This window comes from Mesoplodon bidens (genome assembly GCF_964165515.1).
Source record: "Mesoplodon bidens genome assembly, chromosome: 14".
NCBI classification, from domain to species: Eukaryota; Metazoa; Chordata; class Mammalia; order Artiodactyla; family Ziphiidae; genus Mesoplodon; species Mesoplodon bidens.
In genome coordinates, this window is record NC_138170.1 from 67,430,868 (window position 1) to 67,451,109 (window position 20,242).

The window sequence follows — 20,242 nt, forward strand, 5'->3', positions numbered from 1 at the left end:
GCAGAGAGTTGGAGAAAGGCCTGTATTTATCATTCCTTTGGCCAGACCCACCTTTTTGTCTATATAATGACCAATTCATCACCTTGGTGGATGTGTCTAAGATTCTGCCATTTCAGCCCACCAATTTATTTGGTGCTAAGAGAGGAAAACCATTGCCTGACTGGTGGCTACAAGGGGCTAGGAAGATGTATTCATTTGCAGACATGCTGTTTTCTATGGAAAGCTTAGTGATGGTGAGTCAGGATGGATTGTGTATGTGGGCATTGTACTCTCGTGCCCAGAACTTGTCACACACTAGCAGTGAAAGGGTCTGTACTGAAACCACCCATTTCAGCCCTGTGCAAGGGAGTCATGACGTTCAGCAAGGAAGCGAGTGTTCATTGCCACATACTAGTCATTGCAGAGAGGCCCAAAAAGAAAATCCCTCGAGCAGACCAAATCTATAGAAACTGAGATTTTAAAACAGACCAGTTAATGTGTCTGTGCTTGAGAAGAATGTGGGTGGATTTTCCCTCAGAGGTTAGGCTTTACAGACAACTTCACCATAGGAATTCTTAAAACACCAAGCTCCTGGTGCATTTGTAACTTAACTTTAAAGCTTTACAGACTGTTGAGTGAACATATCTGGGCAGGAAGGAAGCTAAATCTGTTGCCTTAGTGCTTATTGGGAATGCAGTTTTAGTAACACAGAAAACAGTTCCCACTAGGCCAACATCAACTTCACTTTTCACACAAAGTGGCAGCTAAAATCAAGAGATTCAATAAGAATCTAATTGGTTAATTATGATTAAATTATTGGTTAATTATGGGAAAATAAGCTGTTGGTTAATTATGGAATTAGAATAGGAAATGATTTTGCTCAAAATGTGTGCCTATTTAACAAATCTGTAGAGACAGAAAGTAGATTAGTGGTTCCTAGGCCTCGGGGGAGTGGGGAGGAATGAGGAGTAACTGTTAATGGGTCCGAGGTTTCTTTTAGGGGGGATGAAATTTCCTAAAATTGGACTGTGGTGATGGTTGCTCAACCCTGTGAATATACTAAAGAACACTGAACTGTATACTTTAAATGGGCGGATTATTTGGCATATGAATTATATCTCAATCAAGCTGTTTTTCTAAAAAGTCAAATTGCTAATAAATTGTAGAGCCAAGGAAAACATTATGCCTGTTTAAAAGACAAAAATCACATCAAAACTTTGCTACATGTGGTTTCGGATCAATATGAAATAGTGATCATTTGAAATATATTAAAGCAGAAAATATTTGCTTTCTTTTAGTCAGAGTATTTTAAAAGCAGACTATCTCAGCCAAATAATTGAAATTTAAATGTAATAAATTAAGGTGGCTAATAGTTGAAGCCAAAGTCATGGACATTTATGACATAATGAGTAGTCTATGTTCCCTACAGATTTATTTAGAATAAAAATCAGCAGCACTTACACAATAATGATAAGAAAACTGGATTCTCACTGTCCATCGTGTTGCCCTAAACTGATCTGGTTAGGGAAGGCTGGAAGGTTGAAGTTGGAAAGGATATGATCTCATCCTTATGATGTGAATATGCGCTGGTAAGAGAAGATAGAAATATTCAGATTCAAGCTGTGAAATGGGGCTCTTGTATAAGCGGCATCGTATTTGTGGTATGTTTATCAGATGGACTACTCAGTTTTGTCTGCCCAGGAGAGAACCTTTGCCCTTTCCTGCCTCGGCAAGATAGGCCAGGCCACGCTAGCTCTAATCTCCTGGTTAAAGTCCTGGCTCCAGGGCTTGGGGCTTGCCTATGGCTCACTGGTGGCCATGGAGACTGTAGATTGAAGTAAACAGGAAGGGAACTGGCTGGGAGATGTAGGAATTTCTGGCTCAGTGGAAAGAACACAGGGAGCTACCAACACCTGCCTAGCAAGCCTTGCAATTTGGAGGCTGCTGGTTAGGGCTTCTTAATGCACCGGAAGACCCTGACTGGGCCACTGGCAGTTCTTTGTGGCAAGAGGCCCTACTTTGGTGGTGTTTCTCAAACACCGTGTTTTCATTAATCACCACCCACCCACCCAGCTCAAGGTTTAAGAGATTTTTTTTCCTAAATGTCCTCTTCTTCCATGAAATTTAATACCACAGATATTCATTCATTGGGGGGGGGGGGGGGGGGTGGGGGGTGGTGTGTGTGTGTGTGTGTGTGTGTGTGTGTGTGTGTGTGTGTGTGTGTGTGTGTGTGTGTGTGTGTGTGTGTGTGTGTGTGTGTGTGTGTGTGTGTGTGTGTGTGTGTGTGTGTGTGTGTGTGTGTGTGTGTGTGTGTGTGTGTGTCTCTCTCTCTCTCTCTCTCTCTCTCTCTCTCTCTCTCTCTCTCTGTTTACATACTGCGGTACTCCCACACACAGAAGAATGAATTTGCACCCCGGAGAATGCATGCCCTGGATGGAATGAAGGCTCTAGGCCGGGCCTTTCTCTTTCTGCTCACATTTGGAGTAAGTGGTGAGGTCAGTCACACGGAGAAGGTGGACAGGGTGGCCCATGCCCATCACTAACCATGAGAAGCCCTGACTTCAGGTTCCAGCATGGCTAGAGGAGTGTCCTCTCAAGTCACATTGTCCCTGCACCATCTGTTCAGCCTGCCTGCCATCCTCCAGGCTCTGCCACCTCCTCCTCTCCCTGGCAGGAGCCCTCTGCCCAGTGGCTGGCTGACTGTGATGGAAAGCAGGGTCCTCCATCAAAGCAGCAGCACAGGTAGAGGTGCATAGCTTTCCCCGCCAGCAGGTCACTTCCTTCCCATGCTGTCCTCCAGCCCTTCTCAGCTCTAGGCCTCTCCCCAAACCCTCTCACTGTTCTCCCTCTGTTCCCTCACCCAAATGAAAGCGTGAGATTTATCAGGTTCCCCAGTCTTGCACTGACCTTTATACTCTTCACTTCACATTTCTTTAATACCCTGCTCACAGAGTTCTTTAAGTTCTCAGAAATTATCTCCCCTGCCCTCACAGAGAAATGGATTTCAGAGAGCCCAGCACATACAGATGGCCACTGCTAGAACTCTCTAGAACCTGGCTTCCTTGTAATTAAGAGCTACAGGACATACTTCTGCCCCCTCTGCCTTTCCAGACTATGAGAGCATTCCTAATGCCCTCTTCTACTTGGAGCTGGGAGCATGAAGCCAGGCACAGCATAAGCCCCTGGGATCCGCAGGGTCATGACTCTCTTTGTTCCTTAGAACCCTCTGACTTAGATCATGGGCTTTTGTTTCCAAAAACGTTAGCAAGTTAAGGGGCCTCTAAGATGGCACCATCGAGTCTCCCCCACCTCTGCTGAACACCTCCTCTGCTCCAGGCACTGTGCTAGGCCTTTTCACATACCTTATCCAATTCAGTATTTACCCCTATGAGGTAGGTTCCCGTATTACAGATAAATAGTCACAAGAGAGGTCACACAAGAGGCTGAGTCACTTGCCTAAGTGGTGAAAACAGGGCTTAAAGTCAGGCCCGTTTAACTCCACACCACTTACTGTATTGTCCCAGGGGAGAAAACATGTTCCCACTTGAGAAAAACATTTTTCCCAGCTGTGTACAGAGGGGCTTCACTGTAGTTTACCATTCTCAAAAGATGACGCAGTTAAAAGGGAAGAAGGTGGGATTTCATTCCAGGTGTGTGTTCCCTCGGTGCTTCTTCCCCAAGATCCATGTCTCCGGCCCATCCATGATTAGCCCTTTAAGGACAAAGAATGACTTTTCCTCTCCCAGGCCCCACCAGGTGTTCATGCCTCAACCTCCTGCAAACGGGAAAGAGGCAGAAGCCCCATTCTTAGAACTTGGAAGCAGGAGCAAAGCAGAAATTGCCACCAAGTTAGCCTGAGGTCAAGCCACGTCAGCGCCCCTGCCTGCACGGGGGTGGCAGGTAGCAGGGAGCCTGGGGGGTTTACACTGATCGCTGCCCCTTTCCTGAGCCCCTTGCAATATTCTTTTTTATGAAGAAGAAATAGCACATTGACTTGGGATTTAGTCATATTTCATTCATCCCATTTGCCTTTTCCCTGGCCCCTAAAACCACGAGCCTGGCTGAGGAATTCAGGTCCACAGTATAGGCTTTGAACAGCTTTGTGTAGGGAGAGGTTTTGAAAAGAAAGGAAAGTGGTATCTACTTGTCAGATGGAATGTGTTAACAAATCAGGGAGGAATGCAAGGACTTTAACTGTTAGGGTCCCTTGGCAGTTTGGGTGATGAATCATCCAGCGTGGGTACGGATTCCTAACAAATGAAGCCTCACGATGACATCATTCTTGCAAAATCATCTGGGTTTCTGTTGTAGGCGCCTGACAAGTCCTTACCTTGGGGATTTTCACCACATGGCATTTGTTGTTTTTTTTTTTTTTTCCCCAGCCACAATTAATACCTATCATGCCTTACAATTCACCCACTTTTCTATCAACTGGAATTTGGCAAACTAGGACTTTCACAAGTCTGTCTCACTGTCATCCCTCCTACAGGGCATTCTTGGGACACCTGTGCTTCTCACCTGATCACTCAGCACCCAGCCTCCTGATAGTCCTGGATTCAGTCAGCCTGTATTTCAGCGGCGAGCCTGGCCTTGCACTAGTCTGAGGGCGTGGACGTGATGAAGACCACAGAGGAGAGCAGGGCCATCTAGGAGGGTACCTAATCCAGACTCGTGGGATCAGGGAAAACACAGTGCTTTGAATATGGTGCCAGTCAGCAAATATATGATGACTAAGTTAATAACTGAGTTGAGTCTTAGGAGAGGAGTAGGAGTTAGTCTAAGGATGAGTTCAAGGGGAGATATCTCAATGAATGAAGACCTGTGGTTACATGCATGAGTAGGAAAAAGTAAGAGATGAAACTGGGTAGGTGGGCGGGAGCGCCTCATGTGCCATGCTAAGGAGCTAAAATGTTATCCTAAGAAAGATGAGAAATGATCAAAGGGCTTTGGGCATGGAAGTAAGGTGGCCTGATTGACAGCAGTATGGAGGACGGGGTGGAAGGGGCCAGACTGGAGACAGAGAGACTAGTTAGGAAGTTAACGTGGTCCTTTAGAGGTGATGTGAGCATGAAGTAGGGCAGTGAGGTAGGGATGAAATGAAAGGACAGATTAGCAAAATATTTAGAATTTACACTTGGCAACTGGTGATCATCCAGAAGACCCCCCAGATTTTCAGGGTGGAGTTGCCACAAACTGAAAAGATAAGAAGAGGCCCATGTTCAGCCAGAGTTATGAGTTCGATTCGGGTATGTTGAGTTAGAACTGCCTGCAAGAGACCTGCGGCTGGTCGAGCTGACTCACAGGTAGTTAAGATGCACGAATCCCAAGACAGAGGAGAGTGTGGGCTAAAGATAATGACTTAGGACTCCTCATATTCATAGCAGTCAAAACCCTAACAGCACAGTATTTGACACCCAGGAAATGAGGGGAAATGAGAAGGGCAGGGGGTGAAGAACAGAACCTGAGGGAATACCGGTGTGGATGGTACGGGAGAAGGACGAGACCGTGGCAGAGACAAAGAAGGAGGGCCAGAGAGACACAGGGACCCAGGAGGGTGCCTTGCTGCTCTGTGCTTCTCTCCCCTCTAAACCTTATGGTTGTCCTGTTCCTCCTAAGTAAGCTCTTTTACATCCTTACCTCCCCATACAGCCCTTAGAGGTGAAAGCGGCTCCTGATCCCAAAGCACATTCTTGCAGCTTCCAGCCATCCCTCCTCTACCCTCCTGAAGAGATTCCTGCGTCTTCGTGGCTCATACAATTCAGTTATAAAGCCTCAACCTCCTTTCCTGGTCATTCTCTGTTTATCTAAGCCTGGCATCTACATCACCATTTCTCTCTCCACACCTCCCCCCAGTGCTACCATCATAGGACGACTTCAGTACCGTGAGGATGAACCATCACCAAGACTCACAGTTCCTAGATGCCCCCACCTCCAGGGACTCTTCACCTCCACTCCAGCCTCCTGTTCCCATGACGACTCGCAGGAAATGGTTAATACCTGGCACGGCTTCAGTCCTGTGGGAATAAACCTCACATCCCACTCTGACCACAACCAGCTCTCTCACCTCTTCTCCTACACTTTTGTTCTCACTTTCCTTAGTTCCCTCCATTTTCTTCTGACCTGTTGACCCCCTCCTGACCTCTCTTCCTTCTTTACCTGGGTCAGACTCTCCAGTTATTCATCTGGTTATTCTTTTTTTTTTATAAATTTATTATTTTTTTTTAATTTTCAGCTGTGTTGGGTCTTTGCTGTGCGCAGGCTTTCTCTAGTTGCTGCGAGTGGGGGCTGCTCTTCGTTTTGCAGTGCACAGGCTCTAGGCACGCAGGCTCAGTAGTTGTGGCTCGCAGGCTCTAGAGCGCAGGCTCAGTAGTTGCGGCACACGGGCTTAGTTGTTCCGCGGCATGTGGGATCTTCCCGGACCAGGGATCGAACCCACGTCCCCTGCATTGGCAGGCAGATTCTTATCCACTGCGCCACCAGGGAAGCCCCATCTGGTTATTCTTTCCTGAAATCTTTACTCCCTTTGTACCTTCCCTCTTCCCCCACACCTGCCCAGGGCAACTCTGGTTCCCATTCTCTTCTCATACAGAGAGACATCATTAAAGATTCACAGTCTTCACTCTCATCCCTGTAATTCTTCATCGCTATAGAAAACATAAGCCCTTCCCATGGGGAAATAGGAAAAATTGAGCAGTAGCCAGAAGCCCAATCTCTCTCCCAAAATAGCTTCTCCACCTGCTCTACTGCTAGATTTCCACACAGATGTCCTTGGTACAATCCTGACTGCCATTTACCACCTTTAGTCTTACCTTGGGCAAGTTACTTAACCTCCTTAAATCCTAGTTTCCTCAGTTTTAAAATAAGGATCCCCCAGGTTTGCTGCCAGCCTCCAGGGCACTTCGTGCAAATGAGAAGGCGCCTCTCTGAATAGGCACAGCTTGGGGAGTTGAGCACGGCCTGCAGACCCACAGTCATCCCGTCACCAGGGCACGCTCGTGCAGAGCCACCTTGTATGACCAGACACTGCAGCCCCAGCTACGCCCACCTCCACAGGGTTCTTAGGGAACAAAGGCGATAACGTGCACAGTGCCCAGCAGAGAGGATGACCCTGAGCAGAACCTCAGCCAGAAGAGCCCTCGCGGACCACCTGGACTTGGCTCAGCATGTAGGTATGCTCTGCTGGGGTGGCACCTGCAGCCATTTCAGGCATTGCCTGCCAGCTCCAAGAGGTTTATCACTGTGCTCCCCTCTCTCGTCAGAGAGCAGACCCCTGAGAGACTGGGACATGAGCTGCCAAGTTCAGTGAGAGAGCAGACCGGGGTCATAGTCAAGGGCTCAGGCAGGCAAGGGGCAGTGGGAGGGAGCAGGGAGTGCGGGCAGCTGGACAGAGAGGATGGTCTGCAAGGGAGGAGAAGGGAAATGAGCAGCCAGCCTCCCCAGGGCCACACTGCCTCCCCCCAACCCCACACCCCAGCTCTAGGTGCTGTCCTTAGGAGCACCCACCTCTCAGATTCTCCCCTTGGTGTCCTCGCACCAGCTGCTGATGAGTGTCATCCCTACGCCACCAGCCCTGCCGGGTGCCTCGCCCTCCCCCAGACCCCCACCAGAGGGCTCAGGTATTCCATAGGGTGTGTTTTGCTCCTTCCACTTCACTGTTAATCCATCTGCCTCCCGGGTCCCACAGGCCAGAACCCCTCAGGACCCAGGAGTGTGCAGGCCCTCAGGAGAGCAGGAATTTCAGAATGCTACATCCATTCTCTAAGAGCGGCTCTTCCTTAAGAGGCAATTATTGTGAGAAGGCAATGAATAGTAGCCACGTGGGTATTTTTATTGAAGAAAGATGAATTATGTCATCACCCCTTTTGGCACAAAAATAATTTTTAGTAAAAGGTTAAAGCCATCATGTTGTATCAATGAGAACTATTCCATTATTCCAAGAATGATTGATTGGAAAGTACTTTACTTACAGGAAAATCACAGTGATACAATACAGCTTCTACTTCTAAAGCACTTTCCATTAAAAAAAAATTATAACCAGTGCATAAAAATAGTTATACTGAAGATGTGAATCAACAGCCGAGTAATTTATTGGCATTTGAAAGCCCTGTGCTATAAATAGATTCAACAATGAGACTATCAAGTAACTCTGGGCTGTGGCAACCTAACCTCCATTTTTACTGACACAAAAGAAAGTCACTTGTAGTTCAACAAGGGACATCTGGCCCCCTTGGAAGAGATCACTGGAAGAGAAAAACACGATGGAACTAGGCCCATGAGTCAGGCCAACTCAAAGCGCTGGGTGACGCAGTGGAAGGGACACAGGGGACAGAGATATGGTCTCTGCCCTCAGAGAGTTTTCAGGTTGCCCCAGACTGTAGGCCTGTACACACAATCGTCAGTACAATGTTTTAAAGGCCTAAGAGAAGTGCAAATGAATATATCACTGCCCTTCTTTCCCTTACACTCTTTGGTGAAAGTTAAGTAGTACTTTTCTACCTTTTCACTCTTAAATTTCAAAGAGCTTTTCCACTGTTGGATGTAATGTGACTTTTAAAATAGTATTCACTGGCCTTCACATCTTTGAGCTGATGGCCCCAGGAGTCTCCCTACTTCCTTGTGTTTTTGGAATGAGGCGAGACTGCTGCCCTCTTTGCGAAGAAGAATGTGGACCACCACCCCTACCCCCACCATCTCATTTCTGGTGAGAAGGTGGAGACTGGGGCAGCTAAGAGTTGGCCCATCAGCAGTCATTAACTGAGCATATACTACTTTTAAGGACTGTATAACTCTGGGGAGTCATCAGATAGGAAAGAACTAGACAAGATTTCTGGCCTCTCAGAGGAGTTTAATACACAGGATTGCCTCAATCAAGGTTCTTGGTTGAAAAATCGACCAGCTGTGTTACTGACATGGGGCACTGGACACCATCACAATGCTGCCACTAACATCCCAGAATTCAGTTTTTCTGCAATCACTGTCACAGCCAGAAAATGTTCCTCCCAGTCCCCTGGACTTTCAGGAGGGTGTCACTGCCTAGTCCTTAGTTGCAAAGGAAATTGCCTCAATGAGATGGGGTATTTCCAAATGCAGGAAAGAGGTTCGCTCAATTCAGTTCACCCCGACTTGTAGTAGATGTCCACTTAACTAAGAAAAAGAGGGAAATCATTCAGAGGCTGAAATTGGCCCATTTGCAAATTCACACAGTGACGGATCCTGATTTTTTTAACTTCTTTAGTAAGATTTCATTTGTTAAAAACTTCTTGGGACTTCCCTGGTGGTCCAGTGGTAAAGAATCCGCCTTACAATGCAGGAGACGCGGGTTCGATCCCTGGTCAGGGAACTAAGATCCCACATGCCGCCGGGCGACTAAGCCCGTGCGACATAACTACTGAGCTCGCGCGCCTCAACGAGACAGCCTGCGTGCCACAAACTACGGGGCCCACGCCTTCTGGAACCCGCGCACCACAACTACAGAGACCACACACCCTGGAGCCCGTGCGCCACAGCTAGAGAAGAGAAAACCCGCACACCACAACTAGAGAGAAGCCCGCGCGCCACAACGAAGAGACCGTGCGCCGCAACTAAGACCCGACGCAGCCAAATTAATTAATTAAAAAAAATTTTTGATACAAATCCTTCTTCATTTTTCTCTGTATTCTTAAGAAAAATACACACATACTCATAGACACAGGTGTTTTCTTTCCTCTCTCTTCCATTCCCCCCACCACCCCCACAACCTCCTATTGATCATGATGCTGAAATCTTTTTTGGCTTAACTAATGGACATTTCTCCAGGTATGTGCATGTATTGCTAACCTTTTCGTATTAATAGCTGCATATTTTTCCATAATACAAATGTACGAGATTATTCATCCATTCTCCTATTTGATAGAAAATCACATTATTTCCAGTGTTTTGCCTTTGGAAACAATGCAACAATAAGCATCTTTGAGCACATATCCCAATATTATAGGAGTTTTCACTTCTGTAGATTTCCAGAAGCAGGACTGCTAAATCAAAGGACACACATTTTTTAACAAATACTGTATTACTCTTCCACATTCCTACCAACAATATGTGAGAGTATCATTGTCCTCTCCATCTTCATCTTGCTGCTCTTGCTATCAATCTTACTATTTTATCAATCTGATGGGTCAAAAATATTATTTTAATTTGCATTTTACTTAACAGCTGATAACTTAGTATCTTTTTTTTTTTTTTTTTTGGTGGTATGCGGGCCTCTCACTGTCGTGGCCTCTCCCGTTGTGGAGCACAGGCTCCGGACGCGCAGGCTCAGCGGCCATGGCTCACGGGCCCAGCCGCTCCGCAGCATGTGGGATCTTCCCAGACGGGGGCACGAACCCGTGTCCCCTGCATCGGCAGGCGGACTCTCAACCACTGCGCCACCAGGGAAGCCCCATAACTTAGTATCTTTTCATGTTTGTTTACTGGCCATTTACATTTCCTTTTCTGAAATTGCAGACCTATATCTTTGTCCATTTTTATCCTGCATTTGTCTTTTTCCCAGCAATTTGAAGGTGTTCTTTGAGTATGAGGAATATGTCATATGTATTACAAGAATTTTCACCAAATTTGTGCTTTTTAACTTGGATCTTTTTTTTTTTTTTTTTTTGCCGCACAGCACGGCACGCGGGATATTGGTTCCCCGACCAGGGCTTGTACACGCACCCACTGCAGCAGAAGCACGGAGTCGTAACCACTGGACCGCCAGGGAAGTCCATTTGGCTTTATTTACAGTGTCTTTGGACATATTTTTTTTAATTTTTTAAATTAAAATCTAATTTTTTTTCATTATGGCTTTTGGGTTTACTGACTGGCTCGTGGTTTCCCTGCTTACAATTATTCAAATATCCATCTAAATTTTCATACTATGTTACTGTTTTATTTTTTACATTCAAGCCTTTAACCTACCTGGAATTTAATTTTGTGTATGATGTAAGGAGGAATCAAGACTTGAAATCTTAGAGTCTGCCATAACCCTTCATATGTTATAGTATTTTCCATGTTTTCATAATACACCCTCCACCCAGCTAAGAATTTCTCTGGTTTCAGACCTTTCTTATGTCACATTGCTGTGTTGTAAACTGAGGGAGGGCATGTCTGTCTGTCTCTTTCTTTCTCCATTGTTTCCCTCAGGAAACACTTAATAAACAATTGCAAGGCACCTAGCATAGAGCTTGACATATTTTAGGTACTCAGAAAACATTTATGGGAGGAAGGAAAGTGTTGAATTCACACCTGAGTTACTATGACTCCTTGGCAAGTTGAATATTGACTGCTCATCTATGTAAACAAGGGGAAATGTCATTCTCCTTAAAGCCATTCACTGTCTCATGAGCTCACTCTGTTCCTTCCTCCTCCTATATCTTTGTTCTTTGAGGCCTTCCTTCTCTCTATAAATCTGTCTCATTTCATAAGGATTCCCCTTAGGCAGGCTTTCTTCAACCATTCCTTAAAATTCAACAGTATTTATAAACTCTGCCATACTATTTAGCATTTAATCCACAATTGATTTTATTCTTTTTCAAGTACCCATCACTGTGCTAGGCACACAGCTTAGTAAATACTTAAACTGCAACTGAAACAACCATGCATACCAAGGTATAGCCTCAAGATTTGTTATGAAAGCTCTTGGGACTAAGGAAGCAACAAACTGGGAAAAACTGGAAAATGACCCTGAAAGCTGTTAAATACCAGAATGATTTTTCAAGTGAAATTGTATCATCACATTTATTTTAAATACATTTGTTGGATGAACACATGACTAGGTACTGCCCTACCTGAAGGCAGAGGTCAACAGACGTTCTTTGGTATTTTCTATTTCCATGGGTCCCTATATGGCCTTCACCAACTGGGCCTTTGGAGATTCAGAGAAAATGGAACTAAGCCTTATATGACCCTACATTTAGTTTGAAAATAACATCTGAATGGCTGTCACCACGTTCTGCATGAATTTTTAATGGAGAAACAGCTAATTCTAGGGCTAGGGCAGAGAATATACAAGATGAGCCTGGAGCATCTTATAATGTCAGAAAAATAAGAAACTGCTCAAAAAATAAAATGATGGGGGCTTCCCTGGTGGCGCAGTGGTTGAGAGTCCGCCTGCCGATGCAGGGGACACGGGTTCGTGCCCTGGTCCAGGAGGATTCTGCACGCCGCGGAGCAGCTGGGCCCATGAGCCATGGCCGCTGAACCTGTGCGTCCAGAGCCTGTGCTCCGCAATGGGAGAGGCCACAGCAGTGAGAGAGAGGCCCGCGTACAGCAAAAAAAAATAAAAAATAAATAAATAAAATAAAATAAAATGATGGAAGTATGTCAAAGGGACACAAGTACCAACTGAAAGAGCTCCCAACTGCCAAAACTGGAACAATTTGAGCAAAAAAATAAACAATGTAGTGCTGGATTATAGCCTAAGGAATAAAATAAATAGCCCTGAGTTCATACTTATATAAATGAGCAGCTGAATAAATAAATGAGGGAGAAGAAACAAATCTCCCACAGAGAAGAATTCCAAATAATTTATGGAGATACTCCACCCTCAGGGAGGTAGAGCATAACTCCCCACCCCTTAAGTGTGGACTATACTCAGTGATTTGCTTCCAGAGAGCAAGTATAAAAAGAGAAGGTAACTTTACAATGGTGAAGCCTGGCAAGGACTACCTTAGCCAAGTGCTCAAGGTTAACATCATCCGTGTAAGTCATGTTGACAGTATGTACCCTTGATATGACATGATGAGAATGACACTTCACCTTTGTGGTCTTCCTCCCCAAAACCGTAAACACAGTTTAATCATGAGAAAAACAGACAAATCCCAATTGAGGTACATTCTACAAAATACTTAACCAGTCCTCAAAACTATCAAGGTTGGGCCTCCCTGGTGGCGCAGTGGTTGAGAGTCCGCCTGCCGATGCAGGGGACACGGGTTCGTGCCCCGGTCTGGGAGGATCCCATATGCCGCGGAGCGGCTGGGCCCGTGAGCCATGGCCGCTGAGCCTGCGCGTCCGGAGCCTGTGCTCCGCAACGGGAGAGGCCACAACAGTGAGAGGCCCGCGTACCGCAAAAAGAAAAAAAAAAAAAAAAAAACTATCAAGGTCATCAAAAACAAAAACAAAAAATGTCTAAAAAACTGTCACAGCCTACAGCAGTCGAAGGAGATATGAACAGAAAAAACACATTAAGCAAAACTCGTGAAATCTGAATAAAGTATATAATTCAGTTAATATGATAATGCCATTATTTCATTAGTGGTGACAAATGTACCATAATAATGTTTACAGAACTAGATGTGGGGTATATGGAAATTCTCTACTATCCTTGTACCTTTTCTGTACACCTAAAACTATTTTAAAATAAAAAGTGTACTTAAATATTTTGAAAATACAGTTTGGGCAACAGATGGCTACATGCTTATCTCTACAACTGTGCTTTTAATTACAGGGCGCTGGTGACAGTTTTGTGGGAGCGTTGGCCTTCTACCTGGCTTACTACCCTAATCTGTCCTTGGAAGAAATGCTCAAGAGATCCAATTTCATCGCAGCACTCAGTGTCCAGGCTATAGGAACACAGTCATCTTATCCATACAAAAAAGACCTGCCCCTTGATCTGTTTTGATTGCTATTAACTCCAAAATAAATATACCTGGAAATAAAGTATACTTGGGGATGGTCACTCTTAACTAGCAACTTACTATGTCATCTTCTTCTTTCTTTGCAAATACTATATTCATTTACTAAGTATCCTCAAGCCTTCATTTATTTCTTTATAATGATGATTTCTTTGCTTTTCATGAAAAAGTCAACTAGACAGAATTAAGGATTCCACAACGAAGACTTGTACCAACAATACCACTATTCAGGAACCAGGAACCAGCAAACTCGACTGCCAACACATCACGATACTATAATGTAACACCATACAGCAGAGGTTGCATACAACGGTGTCTAGAGTCAGAGCAGAGAATGTTAAACAAGGGAAGGAGGCATATGAATTGGGCCACTCAAGCCGTTCTAAGAGGGGCAGCTGACATTCAGCTTTGCCTTTGGTGTTGTCAAAGCTTCTGGTTTTGCAAGGGAAGCCAGAAGTTTGGATGTTTATTGAAATCTTTCAGCATTTAGCTTTCAGCAACTGATTTTTTTAAATTGTAAATACCACCTGTGGGCTACTTTCAGCCCATGTGCTGAATAGACAAGTCATTTGCTAAGCCAGATTCTAAGTTTTTTGAAAAAAAGGTGATTCATGCATGTCACAGACCCTTAACACTGGGCTTAGGTAGGATCAGGTGAAGGATTTTTCTTGTAACCCAAGACCACAATGTACAGTTTCAATCTAAAAACAGCCAAGATCTCACCTAGTATTGCTTTGAATTAGAGCTTTAACAAAAGATGCCAGAAAAATAGCTGATTGACTATAATGCCACAAGCCTCTAAGATTCAACAACTGTCTAATTTCATTTCCAGAGAGCTGTGCTCACATTTCCTCAGGAGACAGATTGGGCCACAGGGAGGAACACCTGTTATTTTGGAACAACATTGGTTTCTTAATGCTTGTGGTCATGGTGAACACTCTATCCTTCTCCCCTATAAATGCAGTAGGATACATACCAGCAGAGCTCAAAATGTGAGCTGATCCTTACCTTCAACCAGAAATTTGACAAGTAAAGGAGAAAATGGAAGCGAGAGAGAGAGGCATGGACATATATACACTACCAAACGTAAGGTAGATAGCTAGTGGGAAGCAGCCGCATAGCACAGGGAGATCAGCTCGGTGCTTTGTGACCACCTAGAGGGGTGGGATAGGGAGGGTGGGAGGGAGGGAGACGCAAGAGGGAGGAGATATGGGAACAGATGTATAACTGATTCACTTTGTTATAAAGCAGAAACTAATACACCATTGTGAAGCAATTATACTCCAATAAAGTTGTAAAAAAAAAAAAAGAAAATGGGCAATTTTGAAAATCTGTAGTAAACAATAGCTCGGGTGGGAAAGTGTACAAATCTGGGTAGGGCAGGAATCCTTATCTGATAGGGATTTCCAAGCTGATTAGCTGTGTGGTACCAGTGCCCCAGAAGCCCTAGCCATTAGCTTTATGGAAATACACTATAGTGCCTCTTTTTTTTTTTTTTTTTTTTTTCTTTTTGCGGTACGCGGGCCTCTCACTGTTGTGGCCTCTCCCATTGCGGAACACAGGCTCCAGATGCGCAGGCCCAGCGGCCATGGCTCACGGGCCCAGCCGCTCCGCGGCATATGGGATCCTCCCAGACCGGGGCACGAACCCGTATCCCCTGCATCGGCAGGCGGACTCTCAACCACCGCGCCACCAGGGAGGCCCAGCGCCTCTTATTTTTAAAAAAAAAAAAATCTAGGAGTTAAAGCAGTCCAAAGCTGTCCTAGAAAATCCTAGATACTACTTTGGAGACATGAGTTTGAGAATATGGACCAATGGCATTTTTCTAATTATATAAGCACAAATCAAAATTAGCAGTTCTCTTGGTTTCTTCTGTGTTACAGCTGGCTCCCTTCTTACCATTCCTGCTCACCGCTGCCATCTCTGTTATTGCATGGGAGTTCTTTCAAGATCACGCTGGACTGTGACTCTGCCTTTTCTGTGAAGTACAAGAAAGAACAGACTGGAAACTCTTGCACAAATCTCACTATGGAAAATTTTCTTTTCTTATATGAAACAATGGTTATTTTTTAGGAATGTAGTTTTTAAAATTTCAAATAGTGGGGGAAAACACCACTAAGAGACAATAATACAGGCTATTTTAATATTTTTATTAAGGGCTATAAAAATATCCAGAAAGATAAATAAATGTGATGCAATGATATATGTCCTAATATGAAGAACTTTCTTTCACTGCATTGTTTTCCTTCACAATGGCCTTCAAATCACAGGAGGCAGTGATTCCATGCCATTTCCTCTTCTTTCATTACACGCTGCAGAATTTCTGAATCAGTATCCCGCCCTCAGTCTTCTCACTTATAAATCAAATTCATTTTCAATCCATTGTTTAGAGGGAGCGTATTTTTTTCTGTTCCACAAAGAGGACTTTTTTTTTCACTGTAGGAGGAGAAAAAAGGATTGTAGCAGAAAACTAAATATCGTCACCATTCTTTAATAAAAATACAAATCAGACCATGAGCCTTCTCTTCTTTTACTTTCCTTTGTCATGAGGATGGAGCTGACTTGCTAACTCAGTTTCTCAATCCCAGAGATCAGAGAAGACTGGAGAAAATGGTAAGGAAAACAAGGGAAGGTGCACCAGCCAATCAGTGGCATCCTTGGTACCCCACAAGGTCACATTTCAACCAACGTGAAATAACCAAATTTAAAAAAGGAAAATTACAAGCAAAAAAATGAAAAACAACATCTTCAACCAGCTAATGTCCACTCTTGTAGGAGGTAAAGCAAGACCTAGACTCCAGAAAAAGAGCAGTAAAAACTGAGCAGACCACAGAAGAAAAGGAAGCCTGGCTGAAAGAGTAAATACACTTTAAACCTTGCACTTTCCAGAAATGGTTTCACATACCCAAATATAAATTTTCAAGTTTGGTAATAGATTTAACATCATAACCCAAATCTTATTTATTTTTTATTTTTATTTTTTTTTATTTTTGGCTGTGTTGGGTCTTCGTTTCTCTGCGAGGGCTTTCTCTAGTTGTGGCAAGCGGAGGCCACTCTTCATCGCGGTGCGCGGGCCTCTCACTGTCGTGGCCTCTCTTGTTGCGGAGCACAGGCTCAGTAGTTGTGGCCCACGGGCTTAGTTGCTCCATGGCATGTGGGATCTTCCCAAACCAGGGCTCGAACCCGTGTCCCCAAATCTTATCATTTTAAACATCATAACAGAGTACAGTTCTCTGCAACACCCAAAACAAAAATGCTAACTGCCTGGATGAAAGATAAGAGACTAGATGCTAGGCAATAAGGTTTTCATAGTTCCTGTAATGCCCTATTATAGCACTCCATTAACATCACACATCTCTTCCTCTCTCTCTCTCTCTCACACTCTCACTCTCACTCTCACACACTCACACACACACACACACACAAAAACCACCTGAATTCTTCTTTGCCAAAAAACCAAAAACAGTGCATCCAGGAAGATCCAGGAACTCAAAAGACTAAGACACAACAGCAACTCACTTGTCCCTACTACATAAAGAGATTTTAGCTTTGTTTTTTTCTTATTCTTCTGTATCAATATGGATACCCTGTATATGAGATTCCCAAACTGTCTATGATTAAGAATTAGCTAGAGAGCTTATTTAAATGTACTCCTACTTCTTACCTCCACCTCTACCCTAATTCTGGTTCTATAGAACTAGAGGGGGACTGGAAGTCTGTATTTTTTCAAAACCCTCAGATGATTCTGATGGGCAGCTGAAATTAATAACCATTAACCAGTCAACAGAATTTTATCTATAAAGTTAATTTAAAATACATATTTTATTACTTTGTATATAGGGATATTTTTAATATACTTCAAATCATCTAATATTAAACATAAGTAGGACTGATGCTGCTTCAAAGTCCAAGGAAGACTACAAAGCATTATAAGACAGTAGTAAAGAACCCAAACAGCTTCCCACCAGACTATGTTATTCATTGCAAGAAATATTTCCCCCATGTTTTTCTACATGGAACTAAAAAATGGATAAAAAAAATAATTTGTCCCATGGATAACCAGTCAGGAGATTATTTAAATGACCTTGAACAGAAGTAACTGATGACTATTAGTAAAGCAAGGCTTTATTCATAAAAATTTTGATTTACTTGCTGCATTCCTTCCCTAATTCAAAGAATAAATATTTAAGTTCACAGAACTGTGCCAGGCAAAGTGGAATTTATGAAAGCGTAAAAGTCCCTGATTTAATAGCAGTGTATCATGAGGTGCCTGCATGGATGTCCAGTAAGCCCCACAGGAACCTAAAGATCAAAGGCGACTGGAATGGTAAGGGAAACGCCTCACAGAGAGGGTCAAGTTTAGCCTCTGAAGCAGCAGCAGCATCTGGATGAGCTAAAACAGGAAAGGGCATATAGTGTAGAGAAATGGTGATAGGAGGTAAGAATGACAGTGTTGACCGCAGGGGAAGGTCCTGATTTAAAAAAAAAAAGAAAGAAAACAGACTGATTTGGCTCCATGTAATAGAAAAAAATATGGGGCCTGGAGTCAAAAAGATTGGGTTCAAACCTTGGCTCCACCATTTATCTACTGTGAGTCCTTGGGCAAATTTCTCAAAATACTCTTCCTTCAGTTTTCTCCCCTATGAGAGGGATAACTCCATCTCCCTCACAGGTTGCCAGACAGCAAACACTCAGTATGTGTTAGATGAGTTGAAATGCCACACTGCTATCCACAATCATAAACATAAATTAATTTTCTGTCAAAATATTTGCTGCTTAATTCACAGAAGAATGAATCTGTCAAGTTCTTTCCCTACATCTAACCTAAATCTATTCTGCTTCAATTAAAGTCTATATTGTCTTGTTTAGTCATCCAAGGAATTAAAACTGACAAGTTTTCATTTTCTTTATAATAAACCTTCATATATTTAACCAAGTTTAATAAGCTTATGCCTCAACCTTTAATCCTTCCTCCTTGGAAATTTGCATCTAGTTTCATATGAGGAAAAGGAGTTTGAAAGGACTTAGGCTGGTTCTAGCCATAGAGTATACCATAAAGTACTCAAATAATTGGAAATTTTTCCATGTTTCCTTGCCTGATTTCCTTCATAAAGCAGACAAGCAAAACACTACCCTTAAACTAACCATTTATTCACTGTAGTAAAATATGCTGGGAGAACTGCCAAGCTATTTGATACCCTGGGCAATGGGGCAGGCCGCAAGGCAAATATCACGTAAGCCTCCACGGCATTCAGTAAGTGGGCAGAAAGCCAAGCGCTCTGCTATCCCAGAACATTCTCTTCTTCAGAAGTGCTGTCATGGCTCCGACCATTCCTTATCAGAAAAGCTCTAATCATCTGTTTGAAATTTACATATGAATCTTTTCTTCCACTTTCAACATACAGTCCCAACTGTTTATGGCTGTATCCTTTCCCAATCTCAAAACTTAAAAATCAGTCTGACAAATAATAAGTTCCTAACACCTCCATACTAACAGTGAAAATTCCAATCCATTTTCACACTTAAAATATGAGAAGGTTATTCAATCAACATTTATTAATGTTGTACAAGTTCCTAAAAAAACTCTAAAATGGAGCTAAAATGGTAGAAAAACAACTACTTTATTGTAAAGTTCATCACTTTGGGTTTTCACCAGCTGACAAAGAAATCAGGAGAAAACCACACCAATCCAATATCACACTGCTATGGTCTGAATGTTTGTGTTCCCCCCAATTTACATCGAAATCCTAACCTCCAAAGATGATGGTATTAGGAGTTAGGGCCTTGGGGAGGTGCTTTGGTCATGAGGGTGGAGCCTTCATGAATGCGATTCATTCTCTTATAAAAGAGACTCCAGAGCTTGCCTGCCCCTCCACCATGTGAGAACACAGCAAGAAGAACCCCTTCCTATGAACTAGAAGAGGACCCTCGCCAGAAAGCGACCATGCTGGCACCTTGATCTCAGACGTCCCAGGTCCCAGAACTCTGAGGAAGAAAGATCTGTTGTTTATGAGTCACCCAGTCTGTGGTACTTTGTTATATCAACCCAGACTAAAACACATACCTTATCATTCTAATAATTTTTCCACCATATGAGATATCATCCTGAAATTCAGACTCCTAATTATCAGGTACAAACCTAGAATCTCCTTTTTATTATAATAAAGAATGACCAGAAATTTTAACACCAAAAAAAAGCAGGAAATTTTATTTCTGTTAAAGAACGGAATTTATACCAATTTTAGGCTGACAACTGGGCCTCTCAGAGCCTTTTTTAAATGCCTCCTTACATTGGTACAGTCCTCATTTTTTTTTAAGGTGGTATTATTTTTGTTTTTCTTAGACACTGACGAATGCAGCATAATGAACAGTGGTTGTGAGACCTTCCATACAAACTCTGAAAGCAGCTAGTAAGGTGGCTAGCTGTCAGCCAGATTCGCATTAATGCCCAACCACAGTTCATACACCAGTAAATGAGTTTTAGCCTCCTATGAAATCTCTCAATAACAGGTCCATACATAGAGTGATTCAGGGCCTAGACTTGGAGTCAGACAGTCCTGAGTTCAAATTTGTATTTTGTCACATATTTTAGCTGTGTGTCCTTGATTAAGATCCTT

The 20,242-nt window shown here is 43.5% G+C and overlaps 2 protein-coding genes across 13 annotated transcripts in view; one reads left to right on the forward strand and one right to left on the reverse strand.

Annotated features, from left to right (window-relative positions):
* The window catches only part of RBKS (ribokinase), an 81,927-nt gene extending 67,009 nt beyond the window's left edge, over window positions 1-14,918 (forward strand). For 3 of the 9 annotated variants that reach the window (XM_081253819.1, XM_081253818.1, XM_081253820.1), the window contains exon 8: window positions 13,439-13,669. In XM_081253819.1, the coding sequence (XP_081109945.1) occupies window positions 13,439-13,612 (174 nt within the window). In that variant the 3' untranslated portion in view covers window positions 13,613-13,669. Of the gene's footprint in view, window positions 1-2,375; window positions 2,554-4,468; window positions 4,852-5,832; window positions 6,590-9,289; window positions 9,531-13,438 lie in introns of those variants that run through there. The other 6 variants (XM_081253813.1, XM_081253821.1, XM_081253814.1 and 3 more) reach the window with 5 other exon arrangements.
* MRPL33 (mitochondrial ribosomal protein L33) overlaps window positions 1-20,242 on the reverse strand; it is a 61,283-nt gene that overhangs the window by 4,133 nt on the left and 36,908 nt on the right. For 2 of the 4 annotated variants that reach the window (XM_081253824.1, XM_081253822.1), the window contains one exon: window positions 15,525-15,603. In XM_081253824.1, the coding sequence (XP_081109950.1) occupies window positions 15,525-15,603 (79 nt within the window). Of the gene's footprint in view, window positions 1-13,765; window positions 13,942-15,524; window positions 15,604-15,754; window positions 16,062-20,242 lie in introns of those variants that run through there. The other 2 variants (XM_081253823.1, XM_081253825.1) reach the window with 2 other exon arrangements.